Source organism: Siniperca chuatsi, linkage group LG11, assembly GCF_020085105.1.
Source record: "Siniperca chuatsi isolate FFG_IHB_CAS linkage group LG11, ASM2008510v1, whole genome shotgun sequence".
In the NCBI taxonomy this organism is placed as follows: domain Eukaryota; kingdom Metazoa; phylum Chordata; class Actinopteri; order Centrarchiformes; family Sinipercidae; genus Siniperca; species Siniperca chuatsi.
In genome coordinates this window covers 11,905,435-11,922,982 of record NC_058052.1, presented here as the reverse complement: position 1 = coordinate 11,922,982, position 17,548 = coordinate 11,905,435, and the positions used below count along the sequence as shown (strand labels likewise).

The 17,548-nt window shown below is 38.6% G+C and overlaps 2 protein-coding genes across 7 annotated transcripts; one reads left to right on the top strand and one right to left on the bottom strand.

Annotated features, from left to right (window-relative positions):
* Positions 1 to 205: 205 nt before the first annotated feature.
* On the top strand, positions 206 to 11,313 carry LOC122884802 (lutropin-choriogonadotropic hormone receptor-like). Its single transcript, XM_044215186.1, has 12 exons — positions 206 to 248; positions 393 to 582; positions 861 to 932; positions 3,703 to 3,777; positions 4,031 to 4,105; positions 5,399 to 5,473; positions 5,763 to 5,840; positions 6,019 to 6,087; positions 6,506 to 6,580; positions 7,899 to 8,087; positions 8,241 to 8,294; positions 8,832 to 11,313. Exons 2-12 carry the CDS (start codon positions 413 to 415, stop codon positions 9,979 to 9,981), a joined length of 2,082 nt encoding a protein of 693 aa, XP_044071121.1. The 5' UTR covers positions 206 to 248; positions 393 to 412; the 3' UTR covers positions 9,982 to 11,313.
* Positions 11,314 to 11,637: 324 nt separating this feature from the next.
* On the bottom strand, positions 11,638 to 17,272 carry gtf2a1l (general transcription factor IIA, 1-like). Of its 6 annotated transcripts, none has more exons than XR_006379857.1 (9): positions 17,072 to 17,272; positions 16,273 to 16,374; positions 15,996 to 16,119; positions 15,788 to 15,837; positions 14,537 to 14,630; positions 13,872 to 14,434; positions 12,622 to 12,871; positions 12,342 to 12,431; positions 11,638 to 12,240 (listed from the first exon to the last, which is right to left on the bottom strand). XR_006379857.1 is itself a non-coding variant. In XM_044214087.1 (9 exons), the coding sequence occupies exons 1-9, from the start codon at positions 17,093 to 17,095 to the stop codon at positions 12,133 to 12,135; spliced, it is 1,395 nt and encodes a 464-aa protein (XP_044070022.1). In that variant the 5' UTR covers positions 17,096 to 17,271; the 3' UTR covers positions 11,639 to 12,132. The 6 variants fall into 6 exon arrangements, 5 of the variants coding, with proteins under 5 accessions (XP_044070022.1, XP_044070023.1, XP_044070025.1 ...); XM_044214087.1 differs by having other exon boundaries at positions 11,639 to 12,240; positions 12,632 to 12,871; positions 17,072 to 17,271; XM_044214088.1 differs by having other exon boundaries at positions 11,639 to 12,240; positions 12,632 to 12,871; positions 16,273 to 16,393; positions 17,072 to 17,270.
* Between the last annotated feature and the right edge of the window lie 276 nt (positions 17,273 to 17,548).

Below are 17,548 nucleotides of genomic sequence, written 5' to 3'. Positions count from 1 at the left end.
AAAGTAGTATCTCAACTGTAAATGCAAAAAACGTTACTTCCTTGAAAATGGATTTATAACAAACAAAAATGAGTGGCAGCATGACTTTTAACACCAGTAGCTATTTGACAGAGCTTTTATGTTCTCCACCCACTAAACGTCACATCTCTGCTGCTCAGCTGTCAAAGAAAATGCTGCCTGTGTTTCACTTTGTTGGGTCTTCCAGACGGGCAGCAATTCGCAATTACGACGACACCTGAATGCAGCAGGTGGGGGAAAAAAGACCGTAACATTATTTAGCTTTGGCCTGGCATGTTCGATTTTCCAGAGTACTTTTTTATCTTAAACTTTTAAGGAGATTCAGCAGAGATTTTTGTCTTAGTTTTATTTATTTATTTTTTGTTATCGCGAAGTGAGTGTCCCGGTGTCACACATGGCTCCCCGGGCGGTCTGGGTCCTGGTCGCGCTGTCCGGTGTCCTGAATGTGCGCTCCTGTTATGCTTATACCTGTCCGGCCATCTGCCGCTGCAGCGCCGACACTTTTCAGTGCAGCAAAGACACTCAGCTTGCCTCACGGGCAGGAGCAACATCCGTGCCTCGACTGTAAGTAGCCTCACTAAACTTTCTAGCTTCAGTGCTGATAGTAGTCTAGAGTAAAATCTCTGCAATCTTCCTGCAGAGGGCCTGTGGTACTTTATGGACTTTTTTTTGTCATTTTTATTTCCCTCACTGTCACTGTGATATTCCTATAGCCTAATGACTTTTGGTTGAACTTATTATAGGATTTATCATAAATGTAATTTTGAAGGATAATCTGAAGAGACATTATTGTATTTTTCTATTTTCTTTCATTTTAACAACTTTTCTTATGAATCTTACAGAAGGCTCACTCATCTGTCCTTGAAAGAAGTCCCCACTCACGCCTTCAAGGAGCTAATCAACATTACAATAATGTAAGTTCCTTGTTTTTTCTTAGGCTATATGTTTTTGCTTTGGATGAAGAAATATACTGTGGGTGAATTAATGTCACATTAAATCATAGTTTCAACTTAGAAAAGGAGCCACTACTGCTGATAGACACTTTAGCCTTGATGGAACATGCAAGCAAAGGAGAATGCTGACTATTCAAACTTCAAAGTTTTAAAGTGATCAGATAAATTATGCATTTTACCTGATAGACAGGTTAAATGTCTGTTGTGTGTTGCCAGTCTTAAAATGTGACAGAATTTGGACATAAAAATTAACCTCAAATACAATTTACTGACCCTAAATAAAAATGTACAGTAACATATCATGTGCTCTGGGTGAAAATGCTGCAAACAAATCTACTGTGAGGAAATGTAATGTATAAGACAAAAGAAAAAGAAACATTTCTCTATAGGCCTATATGAGTCCTTGGCAAATTAACCTCCAAATACAGTTAAAATATACTTTCACTGTAGCGCCACCTATTGGTCTGTGTGTGCAGAGCATTCACAGGAAGTCTAATTTGGATTAGAAAACAAAATTACCACTACTACTACTACTATATAAATGTTGAATCAGACAATGTATCCAAATATGTGGGAGCATATTGTAGCACCAGTAAGAAATAGAGAAGGAGTGTTTCGACAGGACATGTACACACAACCACCTGCCTCTGACACTTCACAACAGAAGTCTGGAATTGGGTAATTTCATATTAAAGTATTAAACAAAACACTGAATTAGTATACAGTATGCTGTGTGTATATACTGTACTATTACAGAATTCTCTTCAAAATCCCTAGTATGAAGAGTGCTTTTGCCATTGTTTCCAGTGTGATTTTATGTCATTTAAAAGAATATTAGGATAAACATAATATATCTCTCTCTGTGGCAATGACTACTTCATCATTCTCAGAAATAAGTCTTGGAAATAAAAATAAAGGTATGTATGAATATACATACTAAATATCTAATATTTAGTCATTTTGATATTTGAAACACAATTTTTTTTTTGGGGGGTCTGTCATGACCCAATGAACTCTGACTAATGAAGACTCAACTATTACATCAGGTATTTACCAGCTGTTTGTATCTTGACCAGGCACAGAAGAGGTGAACATTTGTTTATGACTATTCATTATTTCCTAACATAATTGCATTTAACTTTGATGTCTTGCTCTGGAGTTTCTGAAGTTTCAGTTTTCAGTTTTTATCTAAAAGTTTCACCCACATGCTCAAGACATCATGTTGCGAACAGGTAGTTTTTTTTCTTATAGCAGTACATTCCATTCTGTATTAGCAGCCTTTAGGTATTTGTCCCATTCAGTAATCAGAAAAAAATATCAAATTATCAATGTAGATGTGACTGCTATGGCTGAATTATTCCATTAATAATCAACAAAAAAGTGATTTTGACATGAATCAGGTGGAAATTCTGGATATTCTTTGTTAAAGATGATCTATTTAAAAGAGCAATATGTGGCAGTAAGAACTGAAAATCGTCTAATGATAGAAATACCGCACCAGAAACATCACCACCTAAATGTAATCAGCTCTTCCTTGGCTCAAATGGCTCTCTGGATAACACATTTCACCAAAATCCAATAACAACTGACAGACAAGTGAAAAGACAACCTCTTTTCATCTTAATCACTGATTAATTCGGTCTCATCTTTATCGTGTTTACAGCTACTAAATACTCAGTCCTAAAGCCATAACATTAGCCTGAATTGTTTCACTGAATGGGTTTCATCATGTAATTAATATATCACTAACCGTTTGATGAGCAGATAATGTTTGTTAGCCTGTGGTGAAATCATTTTCCAATTGCTGGATTGTTTTGAGTGTGTTCGACTTACAGTACTTAACATGCGATAGGTTCATTATGTCCAAATCTTGTCTCTATCACAAAATAGTTTGAAGTGATAAAATGCACAAAATGAGGTTACAGTCCTAAAGCTGGGATCCTTCATCTTTTCAGCAAGCTAGCCAATAAAACCTGTGTCAAGGTGGGAGCTCTGTGTGTCACTGATGACGCAAACTGGAAATCATGGCGCAGCTTCATCTAAATGATCATGTGGAAAAGCTTTTTAGAAGCTGTAAGTGGTAATTATGACACTATTCATAATGCAATCAGAGGAGGGGGTAAAAGGACAAAAAATGTAAGCAGTACAGATGGAGTCATTTAATTGTTTCTTTGTTTGAGATGGACGCAGGGTGACGTTAACCTAAGAAAAGTATCGGTTGATTACAGGAGAGTGGGGAGTCTTAAAACGATGATTACAAAACGAAGATGGAGAGTGGCTCGGAAAATGAAGCCAGCCTCCATCAGAAAATAAAGTGCTCAAGGGTAAATCAAGAAGTCTCGCTGACTTTGTTTGTCTCTGAAGGTCTTTGTTTAGTCCGCCTTTTTAAACATCTTCACTTAGTCTTCTTGGCCCAGATGCATCCGTGATGTAGGTTTGGAGCTTTTCCAAACATGAGGTGAAGCGTGTGTGTGTGTGTAGTGCCCTAGAAGTATGAGTTGTTGGTGGTGGTATTTTAATATTTCCCTCGTGGTTTGTATCCCAATATCAATCAATTCTGTCCTATTTCTAAAACAAGTGCATCAAAAAGTAAGTAAGCAAAGAAATCCATAATATTTGTTTCACTAAAATTCCATATTTGCTAGCTTGATCTGAGATGTTTCAGGAGTAATTTGTTTACAGGCTTTTGTAAATCTGTTGACTGATGTGGAACCATTTCTTTGTGCCACAGTGAGGTTTCCCAGAGTGACTGCATCACGCAGATACAGAGACATGCCTTCCTTTCCCTCCACAGCCTGGCTCAAATGTAAGTGACACTTTATCTTCCACCACACATCAGATTCAAACTGCAAGATGAAAGCAGATAATCATTTGAACAGCTGGTATGTGTTTTGCATTTCATTTAAGTTTCACAGGATTAGTCTCTCAGTTACAAAGCAACGTGTTTAATCCTTGACTTGTGTGAATTTGTGAATGGGCTTTGCTGTGTTTTGTCTGTTGACAGCCACTGACAACAATATTGTAATAACTGATACTGTTCTTCATTTTCATTCCCGCAGTTCGGTGCAGAATATCAACAGCCTGAGGGTTATTGAAAAAGGGGCCTTCACTGACCTGCCCAAGCTGGAATATTTGTAAGTCATCCTGTTTTACATTATCATTATTCACCTATTTAAACCCAGCAGGTGGGTCAGTCATTAAAATCTCATTCTCTGCAGCCGAGCATTGTTCAGTTAGTTCATTTAAATTGAGTGGAGATCCTAACGTTTCCAACAATGCCAAGTAGGCTAAGTTAGGTTGAATCTTGGATTTGTTCCAAATTTGGTAGACATTCATGGTCCCCAGAGGATCAATCCTAATGACTTTGGTGACTTTTACTCCAGCGTTAAGTTGACAGCTATCTTAAAAACTAATGACATTCCCATCAGCCTCAGCTGCACTTTGTGTTTGGCGCTAATTAGCAAATGTTAGCATGCTAACATGCTAAACTAAGATGTGGTATGGTAAGACATGGTAAACATTATACCTGTTAAGTACCAGCATGTTAGCATTGTCATCACGTTAGCAGTTAGCTAAGTACAGCCTCACAGCAGTACAAAGTAGCATGGCTGTAGACTCTTAGTCTTGTCATTGTATTATTGTTAAGTTATTGTATTATTATAAAGGCCCATCTAGTGACGGGTATTGCAAACTACCTTAGGCTATAAATTCTGTGGTATGTGGCATCGGTCCATGATATGTAGGCCTACTTAAACATCAAATAAGTAGAAATGAAGAGAAAAAGCCAATACAGAATATGTATGACACTGTCAGACAGGGTTGAATAGGATACTGTATAAATGAGGAAATAAAAGGGGGAAACCTGGATGTCAAGGGGTTAAAGGGGCACTCGAGCCAATGATGTCATTCTTGGGTTATCCTGAGTAAGGCTTGAGACTTCAAATATTTAACAAAAAACCCGCGATGAAAAATTGTGAGTTGCATTATAGGAATTGTAGGAGCCAGTTTTTTTAGGCTAGACCCTTATTAGGGACTAAAGGTCAGGATATCTTGGCCTTTGCTGGTTGAATTTTGACTATTCTTTTTTCATTATTGTTTTTCTTTGTAATTTCTTACACAATACAACTGCATTGAAAAGCATAGCTGTAGCTGTACTGATTGCTTGTCTTTATAGACTATTATTAGTACATCCCTACTTTGCAGTCATTTTATTGTGGCAACTTCCTCCTGTCACCTTCAAACCACTGTTAGTCTTGTGTCTTGAACAGTTTGTTAACTACATTTATATTGGAATATTTTCCAGAACTGGCTCATAAAATTTCTCTTACCAACTGAGACAATCTGCAACTCTGTGATATTTTGTGTGCACTTTGAAGATTTGTTTTTATCTGCTTATGATCATCTGTCTCTGCTGCTCATCTTCTCAGGAGCATCTCTAACACAGGGGCGATTCACCTGCCAGACTTCACAACTATCTCTTCCCTGGCGACAAATATTATCCTGTAAGTAATAGCATTTAAAAATAGTGTTTCTAAACTGGATTGGTGTCTTTCTGAATGTTGCAAAACTGCATGTTCTTCGTGGTGAAACTCTAAGCGGAGCCCAAGTTGTTTATTCTGAGGCCAGTTTTACTTTTATCTATCAATGTCACAATGCCACCGTTCCTGCTGCATATCCTCTAACTGGGTCACAGTTCATCAAACTGCTCCATTTTTTGTATGAATATACATAATTTTGTCTAACTGATAATTTAGCCAAACAGCCCGAATGAATGTTATCTCCTCCGTGTAGAGAAATGACAGACAACATGAGGATCGACATCATTCCTGCCAATTCTTTCCAGGGTATCACAGAGGAGTATGTTGACATGTGAGTACACGAACCACATACTTTTTGTTACCTCATTATCAGACAATTTGTCACCATTTGTTAAGAATCTGTTTTGATGTGTGTCAATATGCTTATGTAATTGAATGTTCAGTTCTCTGACCTTTGTGAAAGGTGTTTTTGACAGCAAACGAAAATACATACATTGTGTCATTGACAGGAACCTGGTTAGAAACGGCTTCAAAGAAATCAAATCTCATGCATTCAATGGAACCAGGCTCAACACACTGTAAGCATTTTGATCATCATGATTTTTCCCTCATACTAAGCTAAAAAGATAACAGACCTATATAGTATGTTGCTGTTGTTCAGGGTTTTTTTCTAATCATAAAAACTGAGTGTACCAGTAAACAAATGTTATGTAAGACTAAACAGAGATTGGATGCCCCATTGTTTTCTTGCTCTGCCCTGTACTGCTGAATGTTGATGGGGACGAGATATGTGCAGACACCCTGCAGTCTAAAAATAAAGCTCATCTTCCTCAGTGTCAAGTTGAGAAAACAAAAAGTAGATGAAAAAGGGTTTGGGGCATTGTTGGCCATTAACGTGTCGTCTTACATTTTCTTTCATATTGCATGTTAACTGCAGAACTACAGTTTGGACTGGAAGTCACTTGTGTTACAGTTGTTTTTTTATGTCTTCTGTAGAATTCTGAGAGACAACAGGTATCTCAGTGACATCCAAGAAGACGCTTTTGAAGGAGCCACAGGTCCGACTTTTCTGTAAGTGACAGTAATTCAAGTTAATAAAATCAATAAAACAAAAATGTCATGACAGAAATCAGCTTAAAAACTGTGGTGGAAAAAGTATTCAGATGTTTTATTTAAAGCTGCTATAATCAATATTTTTATATTAATATTGTTTTGTTTATAACTCGTTTCCAACGCCCCCAAGTGGCCAAAAATTAGTTATTGTATGTTTAAGTAAAAGTAGAAATTCCACAATATCAAAAATACTCCATTACATGTAAAGCTCAATCATGCAGAATAGCCCCTTTAAAAATGTTTATTTAAAAAAAATGTAAAGTATTTTTTAGCCATTGTTTGCCAACTTACAGTAGAGAGATGATGAAGATGAAGGAAATTAGGGTTAATGTGTTCAAGTGTAATTTTGATGTAGTTTGTCTGTCAACTAGAAACTATATCTGTCAAATAAATGTAGTGGAGTAAGTAGGCCTACAATTTTCTTGTGAAACACAGTCAACTAGAGAAAGCACTTGTACCTGAAAATTGTACTTGAATAAATGTACTTGGTTACTTTCCGCAAATGCTGAATCAGAATCAGAAATACTTTATTGATCCCCGAGGGGAAACTCTAATAAATAACTAATATATGAATATGAATCAGCCTCTAAAAAGTTCATGTTCCACAGATAGGAGGTTGAAATCCAAAAGCAGCAAATTCATGATAGTGGCAAAGTTAATGTGAGAGAGGACAATCATACATTCTCTATCTTCTGTTGTTTAAATCGACAGCAGTAAGGCAGCCATATTTGAACTGGGTCAGTGAAGCAAGAATATTCATAACAATGTTTATCATTTTATTGTATAAACATTAGGGCGGTGACAGCCTGTCTGTGTAAACAACCAACAAAGCAAGCGGGGCTGCTGAATACAGATTATTGGCCAAATAGCCCAGCCGGCGAAACATACAGCTTGCAAGGTCTTTGATTGCAAGCAACCCTGCATTGTAGATATGAAATTTCCTCTTATCTTGATTATGAAATAGTGTTTGTGGTATTCACTGACACGCAGGAAATGCCAAAGGTCTTTCTTTTGCTCATGTGGGGTCCAGCGTGGTACCTCTGGGTATTTTTAGTTTTGATGAATGTCAGGTTCAAGTAATCCAATCAAATGAGGGAGCAAAATAGATCCTGAATGTTATTTTGCTTTGGATAAAATGTATTCAGTCCTTTGTAAATGTCAGTAATTACAACCTCTATTCTGTGATGAAGCATTTTGTTATGAGTGAGCATCTCATTTTTATTATTTATATTTATACTGATCTTCACTGAAATATATCTCTTCGTGTGTGATTCAGGGATGTTTCCTCCACAGCTCTGAGTTCCCTCCCCCCTAAAGGGTTGAGGCAGGTGAGGTTTCTGAAAGCCAGCTCTGCCTTTGCTCTGAAGACCCTCCCTCCACTGGAGAGCCTGGCTGAGCTGCTGGAGGCTGAGCTCACGTACCCCAGCCACTGCTGTGCCTTCCACACATGGCGTCGGAAACAAAGGTAACCGACAACTGCTGCCAGAGATGTATCTGATCTGCATAAAGAACAAAAGCTCTGTCAAATGAATACAGATTATCAGTAGCTTGGCAATTAGCAGTTGAGTTTATTGACATTTTCTATTGTCTAACCTTTCCCTTCTTTTTTTATTCAAAGGGAAAGTGCCTTAAAGAACTTCACAAAGTTGTGTGATCTCAGCGAAACTGAAGTGTAAGTTACTTCACTGCCCACTTAGGGACAGTACAAAAATGATTTGGGTGAGAAGGGGGGATGAATGATGAATGATTTTCTTTGGACCCTCCCCTTAACTTAGAAAAATACATAATACCCTTAATTTTGAACCAAGAGCTGTCACTTTATATGACACATTTTTTGACACGTTTAATTTTTTTGCAGTTCAAGATAAACTCTGGAGATATTCTGTTTCTCAAAACTGACATGGTGATCCTATTAGCTTCTTGATGATTTCGATGAGAAAAATAAACACCTAATACACAGACATGATTGCTGTCCTCATATGACCTATGGCGCAAACAAAATCCATCTTTTTGATGCAAATATTTGATCTTTTTAAATACAGTCCCACTCTGGGGTGAAAAAAAAAGTTAAACTGCCCTCCATTCAGCAAAGGACCATTTTCATACTCTCCCTTACGCTCTCCCTATTCATACTCTCCTCCTAATGATAGTTTTCCTTGATCAAGTGGGATTTTTATGGTAATCTTCAAACATTCTGTATATTCTTCAGAGAGCCCACTGCAGATGGCATGAATCTTATTGATGACATCACCTTTCAGTATCCAGATCTGGAATTTGATTGTCTGAACAATCCCTTCGTCAAGTGCACGCCAAAGCCAGATGCTTTTAACCCTTGTGAGGACCTGCTGGGCTTTTCCTTCCTGCGCTGTCTCACCTGGATCATTACGATTTTCGCTGTGATCGGTAACCTGGCTGTTCTTGTTATCCTGCTAATTAGCCACCATAAGCTAACCATCTCCAGATTTCTCATGTGTAACCTGGCCTTCGCTGACCTGTGCATGGGGCTCTACCTGATGCTCATTGCCTTCATGGACTACTACTCCCGTCAAGAATACTACAACCACGCCACGGACTGGCAGACAGGACCCGGATGTGGCGTAGCAGGGTTTTTGACAGTTTTTGCCAGCGAGCTATCAGTATACACACTGACGGTGATTAGCCTTGAACGCTGGCACACCATCAGCAATGCCATGCATGTCAACAAGAGGCTCCGGATGAACCATGTAACAGCCATGATGGGGGCAGGGTGGGGCTTATCTCTGCTGGTTGCCCTGCTCCCTCTTGTGGGCGTCAGCAGTTACAGCAAAGTGAGCATCTGTCTGCCCATGGACATCGACACACCGGGCTCTCAGATTTACGTGGTGGCTGTGCTCGTTTTCAATGTTGTCGCTTTCCTGGTGGTCTGTTACTGTTACATATGCATATATCTGAGTGTTCACAACCCAGAGCACTCTACCCGTCATGGAGACACCAAGATTGCCAAGCGCATGGCTGTGCTCATTTTCACCGACTTTTTGTGCATGGCGCCGATCTCCTTCTTCGCCATCTCAGCAGCCCTGCGTATGCCCCTCATAACCGTGTCTCACTCAAAGATCCTGCTCATCCTTTTTTATCCCATCAACTCCCTCTGCAACCCTTTCTTGTACTCCCTCTTCACACGGGCTTTCAGGAAGGACGTGTGCCTGCTGCTGAGCCACTGCGGCTGCTGCCATGCCAATGGTGACTTCTACAGGTCCCAGACTCTGGCTTCACACCTCAACTCTACCCGAAAAATGTCCACCAGAAAACCTCACTCACTTACCTTCTATGCCTATCACATTAAGATGAAGGGTTGCTTTCTAAACAAGGGAACCACATGACCATCAACATCAGAGTTCAATTTTATTATGAACTTAAAGGCGGTATCTGCTGTCTTGCTAAAAATGTAGCATTTCTGCAAAATTTAGGTCAGGTTGAAGAGATTGCCAGTCTTGTACATGGCAGGCGGCAGACCAGATTTGATCTACAAAGTAAGAATTTCATCAGTCTGGACCAAGAGACCTCAAATTGAAAAGAAAAACAGGTGCTGCAGCCTCCATTTCTGCACAGGTAATGTGATACAAAGTAGCAGATGGATGGAGCAGGATTGGGGAACAAATAAAACAGAACAGTTTATTTGCAAAACTATCCTAAAGCCTTGATGGTCATTTATGCTATTAAGATCAAGATATATAAGACAGCACTTGTAAGATGTTGTTACAAGAAGAGACATTTAGATCTATTAAAGATCAATACGTAGAAATGATTTATTATTTTGTCCTCATAAAAAGGTTTGAATACAATGAAGTGTGATCAAATGGAAGTCTTTGTTTTAGCTCATCAGAGATGAGCTTTAGTGCCATCTGTTGGGTTGTTGTAATGGAGACATTTGGACTCGGAGACTGCAGACATGGCAGAGCAGCCACCGAGACTCAGTTAAAGCTGCAGCCTGGTCTATGAGAAATATTACTTCTGTTCAAAATGTTCTGTATTTTCACAATAAGACATTATAATTAAAAAAAAAGTGTGGTCAATTACTTATGCTAACCATCTTTTAAAAAATTGTTTCCACATATAGCAACAGCTGTTGAGACTAACATACCAGAATATAGATTCCCATGTGAAACATCTACTTCTATACTTACTTTCAGAGAACATACTTGAGGATGGTTTTAGCTAGGCTGTTAGGAGTAAAACAGCACCGTGCATCTCATCTTAGAAACTAACTTTTATTTTTGTCCTTTCCATCATCATTGCTGACTTGTCCTGCATAAATGCATTTTCCAGAGATAAGCTTGTCTTTACTATGGTTGACTATATTAATTTAATCTCTTTCTGAAACTGCACATATGATAAATATACTGGACAGACACTGATTTGCATCATTTCAGTGTACTCTAGGATCAATGTGGCCATGCTCAACACACAGCACTGTGGAAAATGGCATCTGATTTACATAACCTGGTAAACCCAAATCCTCACTCTGTGGCAGGGAGTTTTCATATTTATATAGGAGATCTGCTCTGACTCAGCTGCATACTGTTTACCAATACTACAAAGCAGTGGTTCCCAACAGCATCGGCTTGTGACCCCTGAAAGCAAAACAATGTCTACTTGTGACCCCCCATAATGGGTTGCAAATGTCTACCAGTTGTAACCAGTCCAACCAACCATTCTACCCCCGCGCACCAAAAAAATGTCAAACTGTGACGAAACTGCCGAGGCAAGTTGACATCAATAGCAAAATAATTTTCCAAGAATTTGTCACCGATTTTTTTTGTTTTGTGAGTTGTTGCTGGAACTATCACACCACCCTTCATATTTTTTTCCCCAGTGGTGAGTAGCTACTTGTCTATCCAAACCACAGTCAAAGATTTATTGATTTTAGTGTCCATGCAGGCTTTTATAAATAAATTTTATCATGTTCCAGTTTGTATATAGCAGGTCCAATGGGATGTGTTTGGTTTCAATAGTGTTAGTCCATTATGAAAACATAATATGACAACAACACTGGCTTTGTACAGGGTTGCACATAAAGAAAAGGGTTTATTGAATGCAGCACAACAGTGCAGGTCAGTGTATTTGAAGCGTGATTAAAGACAAGAAATCACAATGTTTGAAAATCAAACAGCACATTAGGTACCTTCAAAGCAACATGATCATGACAGAAGAAAACACAATCCAGGTCAAATAATGTTTTGCTCCACTACTAAAGTAAACTATTCTCAGCAAATATTATACAACATAAATTCATGCTGTTTGCCTCAGTTGATTGGATTCACATGCAACATTGTAAGTAATTGGTTGCAACAACGTAAATGACTTGCAGTATTGCTCTGATAATTACATAATGAAATAAACAAAAAGTATCAGTGATTTTGCATAGTGGTGTTTTAACTGCCTGCTCCGTGAGCCAAATAACACCACCAAGAGGTCTAAAGTCACTGATTGTTTTTCTGATTATCTGATGTGTGCAAGAGAACTAAAGCTCATTACCACTCAGCTTCTCCAACAGCTTTAGAGAACACGTAGTCCCTGCCTCCATAACACATCACTCCATCTTTCAAATGAAACTTCCAGCGGTTCTTACTGCGGTGGATCTGCAATAGAAAGGAAATTTTACAATGTTAACAGTCAGTATTCGGCACTGGGCTTTGTTGAGAGGCAAATAATGGCCAGTAGAGAGACAAAATGTTCTTACTTTGTCATACTGGCAAACGATTACATTGTCAGTGTCAAAGAGATCTGGGATGTCCTGCTCAATCACATCATCACCTGAATTCAAAGGATCCTAATCAACAGAAAGTGCGTTGTGGGAAACAAACTGTTAAAATGTGCAAAGACATGCTGTTAGGGCAAAAAAATGTGTGCTGCCTGCAAAACATGCGGATAAATGTCATTTCTAGGAAAAGAGGAACAAATCAACTGGAGTTTTCCATACAGAGATGTTTTAGTGGCAAAAAAATTTATATCAAGCTCACTTTCTCTAACCTCTTCCTCTACATTAGCGAGTTCATCTGCTCCCTCGCCGTCGCTGCTGGAGGAGATGCTGTTGCCATCACTGCTTCCATCTCCTTCCTGCAGAGCCTTTATGGCCTCTGCGTTGATTATACCCAGAAAGTCATTCTCTTCCAGGGGAACTCCCTCTTCCTCCTCGATGTCAGAGTTGTCTGCAGGACCATCCAGCTGAACAATGTCTGACAGCTCGCTGTAGTTGTAGTCCAGGTCCAGCTTGGCAGGAATTGCAAGAAGAAATGTGACAGTTGTGCCATGACAACATTCAGAAAAATGAAGTTGGAGTGGGACTAACTGCTGTGGAAGAATATCTATTTTTTGAATAACTCAAGATTGCACACCTGAATTGGCATAAGATAGCACAGCAGTCTGCTTTGCTGTTAAAAGTACAGCACTCAGGCATTTATGATTTGAATGCAATTCATGTTGAGGACTTTGTAATCAAAAAACTTCAAGTTTGATAACATGGATGCTCACTTTATCATAAATGGAAACATTTATTTCAGATGAACTAAAGAGCCACAATTTAGCATTGAACATCCATAAAGTTGAGGGGAGATATCTAGACTTTCAGCCCCTCATGTGGGCCAAGCTGCAAAAATGCTAAATCCTACACTTCCCACAATACAACTCAATGTCTAAACTCCACACCTACATTTTGTAACACAGGTTGAGTGCCCCTTTAAAGAAATAGTCCAACATTTTGGAAAATACTCACTGTCTTGAGGAAGATGGATGAAGCAGGTCAATACTTTATGTCGATCTATTAAATATAAAGCTACAGCCAGCAGCTGGTTAGCTTAGCTTAGCACAAAGCCTGGAAACTCCCAGCCAAGAGATAATCTGGCACATACTCCTTGTTAAAAAAAAACCCAAAACACAACAACTTTTTGTTTTTACACTATGGTTTTTTATGGATTAAACAAACTAAGGCAGAATGTGTTTAATAGTGAGCATTAGAGGTGCTGGAAGGCAGACTTTGTTACCTTTGGACAGAGCCAGGCTAGCCCCCCCATTTCCAGTCTTTATTCTAAGCTAACTGGTTGCAGATTAAGTGTACCAATATGATAGTTGTATTGATTTTTTCATCTAACTCTCAGCAATAAAGCAAATTAGTGTATTTCCCAAAATGTGGAACTATTCATTTCACAATACACATCTGTACCTATTTCTGTTACCGGTATTTCCTAAAGAGGTAATATTCTTTTCAAATTACCCCAAGAACAGCAGCAGGCTGGTTGTCATTCTTTGCAGGCGCTAGACTCCTCGCCCTTTCTGCTTTCTCTCTCTCCTCCTCAATCACTTGTTTCAGGATGTCATCAATGTCTCTGGTCTTTAACTGTGCCGTCTGTGCCAAAGCCTCCTCAGCGCTGATCTGGAAGTCTAATAGCTGACTGTGGGGTGAGGCGGTCATACTGAGGTTCACAGGTTCAGGTTGTGGACTCGGCTCATTTTCTTCCAATGTGAGCTCTTGCTCTGGCGAGTGGGCCCCCTGAAGCTGCGATGTCTCAGCAGCAGGAACTTGGGGCTGCTGGGGGTGGCTGCTCTGCTGACCGGGGGGTAAATTGGTCTTTGGATGTGGCGGCTGAGTGACAGAAGTAGCTAGAACAGAGGATGGCGCCACCTCCTGAGGATGAATGGTGTTTGGTTGGACTGCAGCTGACTGAGGGGCAGAACGTTTTCTCCAATCAGTGACTTTCTGTTGAGGTTGGAATACAGGTTGCTGACCTGCTGGGGCCTGAGTAACCACAACAGGAACGTTGACCTTGTAAAGTTGACCTTAGTAAGACAAAAGGGAGGAGTGAAATGTTATTTCAACCTATTAGTACATGCTAAAAAACTAACAGATTTAGGCCTGTAACAGGTAAAGTCAATGTGTACCAGAAGCTGTTTGAAGAGTGACTCCAGCTGGTATCTGCACAGGGTAAGCTAACCCAGCAGGGAGAGAAAAAGTAGCAAGAGTCTCCGAGTTGTTCTGCAATGAAACATTATGTGTAAAGGAAAATATAATTCAGCACATCAAACAGTAATGATTTACAGTAATCTTCTACAAAATGTTGGGCTTATCGATTAAACACTGCAGATTCTTGTCTGATGGTGCTCGACTGCATTCTAATTCCAATGTAATACTGGCCTCGTTAACGCACTCATATCCCCGAGGTCAACAGGTCTGTCCCACAGGTATCATGTCAGACTAATAATAATAATAATAATAATAATAATAATAATAATAATAATAATAATAAATGAATAAATTAAGAGAATGTGACTATGGAGGCAAATAATAGCCATAATAATCTGAATATTATAAGAAACTGCCCCAACTGACATTTAACCACTGATGAATACTTATTGTTGGAATTTAAATGCTACTTTATATATATATATATATATATATATATATCTCTAAATATTACTATGACAACCATCTAGCTGAATTTATGTGGTTAGAATTTTGAAATTTCCAGGAGCTCATTTCAGGTGGTGCAATTTCAAAAAATTTTTTTTAGGGTTCACAAACTCAGATAGAAATGAGAAGTGTCCAAATATACTGTATATTCACGTTGAAACACCCCGGCTACCAAGAATAAAAATCAAGCCTGAATGTAATTGATCAGACAGGTTTGTCACATGATCCAAGTAGCTAATGTAATTTATTTATTTATTTATTTATTTTTTAAAAACAGGCAGAGGAAGAAGTATCTTTGGCATCCTAAGTTTGAATTTTTCCTCTTGAATTTTGGTGTCTGAAATTTACAAATCCAATTAAAGCAACTTGATTTTTTGACTTGACTGTTTTTAGATCAGAATTTAACTAAATCTGAATTTCTGAACCTTAAAAAAATAACTTATAATCAAGTTTTTGAAATTACACCACTTGAAATGACCTTCTCCAGACAGCGTTCAAACCACATAAATTCAGATGGATGATTTTCAAATTAAATGCTATAAATTCAGTGGTGTTTAAATTTTAACATTATGTATTCAGTAGTGATTCAATTTAACAGTAAGAAATCCAGTTGCTTTACAGATTCAAATCATTATGATTATGTTTCGCTTCCATGTGCCCCTCATGTAAAGAGCCATATGAAGTCAGGGAGGTGATGGGCTGTAAATCTTGATGACACTTGCCTTGATTGGGAAACGGTTTATATTCTGACTTGTAGGGATCACAACTGAGGCTGAGAAAAATCAGAGCAGAGCAGGTGATACAAAAATCAAAAGAATGGGCTATCTGTGACTTCAGTTACATTAGTTTGTGCCCTGTATGCATATTCATACCACAAATACATATGCCTGTTTTGTCAGAAGCAGTTCATTTCAAGCAGCACTGTGTTACCTGTGAGTTCTTGATTGGCCTGAGTGTAGTTGGCAGGGAGCTGCAGCACAAAGTTGGATGAGTTGATATTGTTTTTCCTGAAGTCTTCCATTGCTTTTGACTGCATCATCTTTGACTCCCAAAGCTGCACATCAGAAGACACAGCAGTCTGTCTTCCTGGTATGGTGTATACTCCCTCACTAGATGATCTAACTTTGCTGTAACTGACAACTTGAGTCAAGATGTGCATTATATGTATTTTTATAAATGAAGCAGGGTTATGTAGAATATAACTCACATGTCTTAAATCGTCCAGGACGCGGTCTTCAAGCCCTTCATCCAAGAAGAGCTCCCTCATACTGTCAATTACATCATCAATTATGGACAAGTAGAGTTTGGCCTGCAGTTGTTTACAAAAACTGTAAATCAGAAGTTGTTGAGCTGCTTGCGATGCATGTTTTCATAAGAAATATACCAAATTCCATTCAAACATCTGCCTTTTTTATGTTGCAGACTGCTGGAAAATGTAAACTCATAAACCTATATGTAACTAAGGACATTTTAAAACATATCATAGTTACTCTTCATTTCGGGTCACATATAATACGTTAGTAGCCTGTAGTGGTATTTTTCTAGCTAAATTGTTCCATTTTCAGAATTGACTTAAGATGTTCTCCATTACTTTTCACTATGCATCAGTTTAAAACGAATAAAATCCAAGTTAAAATGTTAGTGAAATAAAATATTTCTGGGCAGACTTCTTAGAGGGACAAAAACAACGTTGATCTTACTGCTAAGAGCTGGCGATAGAGAAAGCCATATGTGACCTAACGTTAATTGATATATTTTTGGACGAGATTTGGCCGGACATCATGATGAATTGCACTGAGCTTTTCCAAATAAATAGCTCGAGGATCAGAATAAACAGTCTATATTTGAATAGAAATGGTGCTTTCATTGGCGCATTTATTAGGCTACTTCACGTATATACAGGCCAACACACACCAAATAGTTTTGCTATTAGTTAGTCTATAGCAAAACTATGCTATTGCTATTAGTTAGCCTGCTAAAACTAGCTAAAGAGCAGCTTCGCTTACCACTGGGCCTGTGCTGGTGAGCATGATTCAAGGCAAAAATAACCGCGGTCCGGTGACAATGGACTTTGGAAACATAATATATACAGTTAAAGGTGATAAAGTCAGATTGTTGGCCGGCACCACCTTGATGGAAAGTGCACCCACAGGTGATCGTAATCAAGCTCCACAGTGGGATGTGATTGGAGCTGAGACCTTCATATTCGTTTGGATGCAGTCTCAGAAAGTAGTGATAACACTGAGGGAGTCACTGTTTTATATTGTATTACTGTATATATAAATATATATATTATAATATAACCTTAAAATGTGATTGGAATAGACATAATTTAATATAATTTCAATCTCTTTTGCTAAAGCAAGATGAGTGTTTCTGGTTTTCTCATGTTACCACCATTTTGCATCACCTGATGGCATATTGGTCACATGGCAACGAGGTTACAGTGAGAACTTCTGCAGCAGCTTGGGAGGCATCATGTC

Excerpts from the sequence above, each read along its gene's own strand:
- LOC122884802 (XM_044215186.1), top strand. The coding sequence starts at position 413 with ATGGCTCCCCGGGCGGTCTGGGTCCTGGTCGCGCTGTCCGGTGTCCTG. Across the intron at positions 5,841-6,018 it reads ACAGAGGAGTATGTTGACAT|GAACCTGGTTAGAAACGGCT; the intron begins GTGAGTACACGA and ends TGTCATTGACAG. Across the intron at positions 8,088-8,240 it reads ACATGGCGTCGGAAACAAAG|GGAAAGTGCCTTAAAGAACT; the intron begins GTAACCGACAAC and ends TTTTATTCAAAG.
- gtf2a1l (XM_044214087.1), bottom strand. The coding sequence starts at position 17,095 with ATGCTCACCAGCACAGGCCCAGTG. Across the intron at positions 12,872-13,871 it reads AGCCTGCTGCTGTTCTTGGG|CTGGACCTGGACTACAACTA; the intron begins GTAATTTGAAAA and ends ATTCCTGCCAAG. Across the intron at positions 12,432-12,631 it reads TCGCTAATGTAGAGGAAGAG|GATCCTTTGAATTCAGGTGA; the intron begins GTTAGAGAAAGT and ends TCTGTTGATTAG.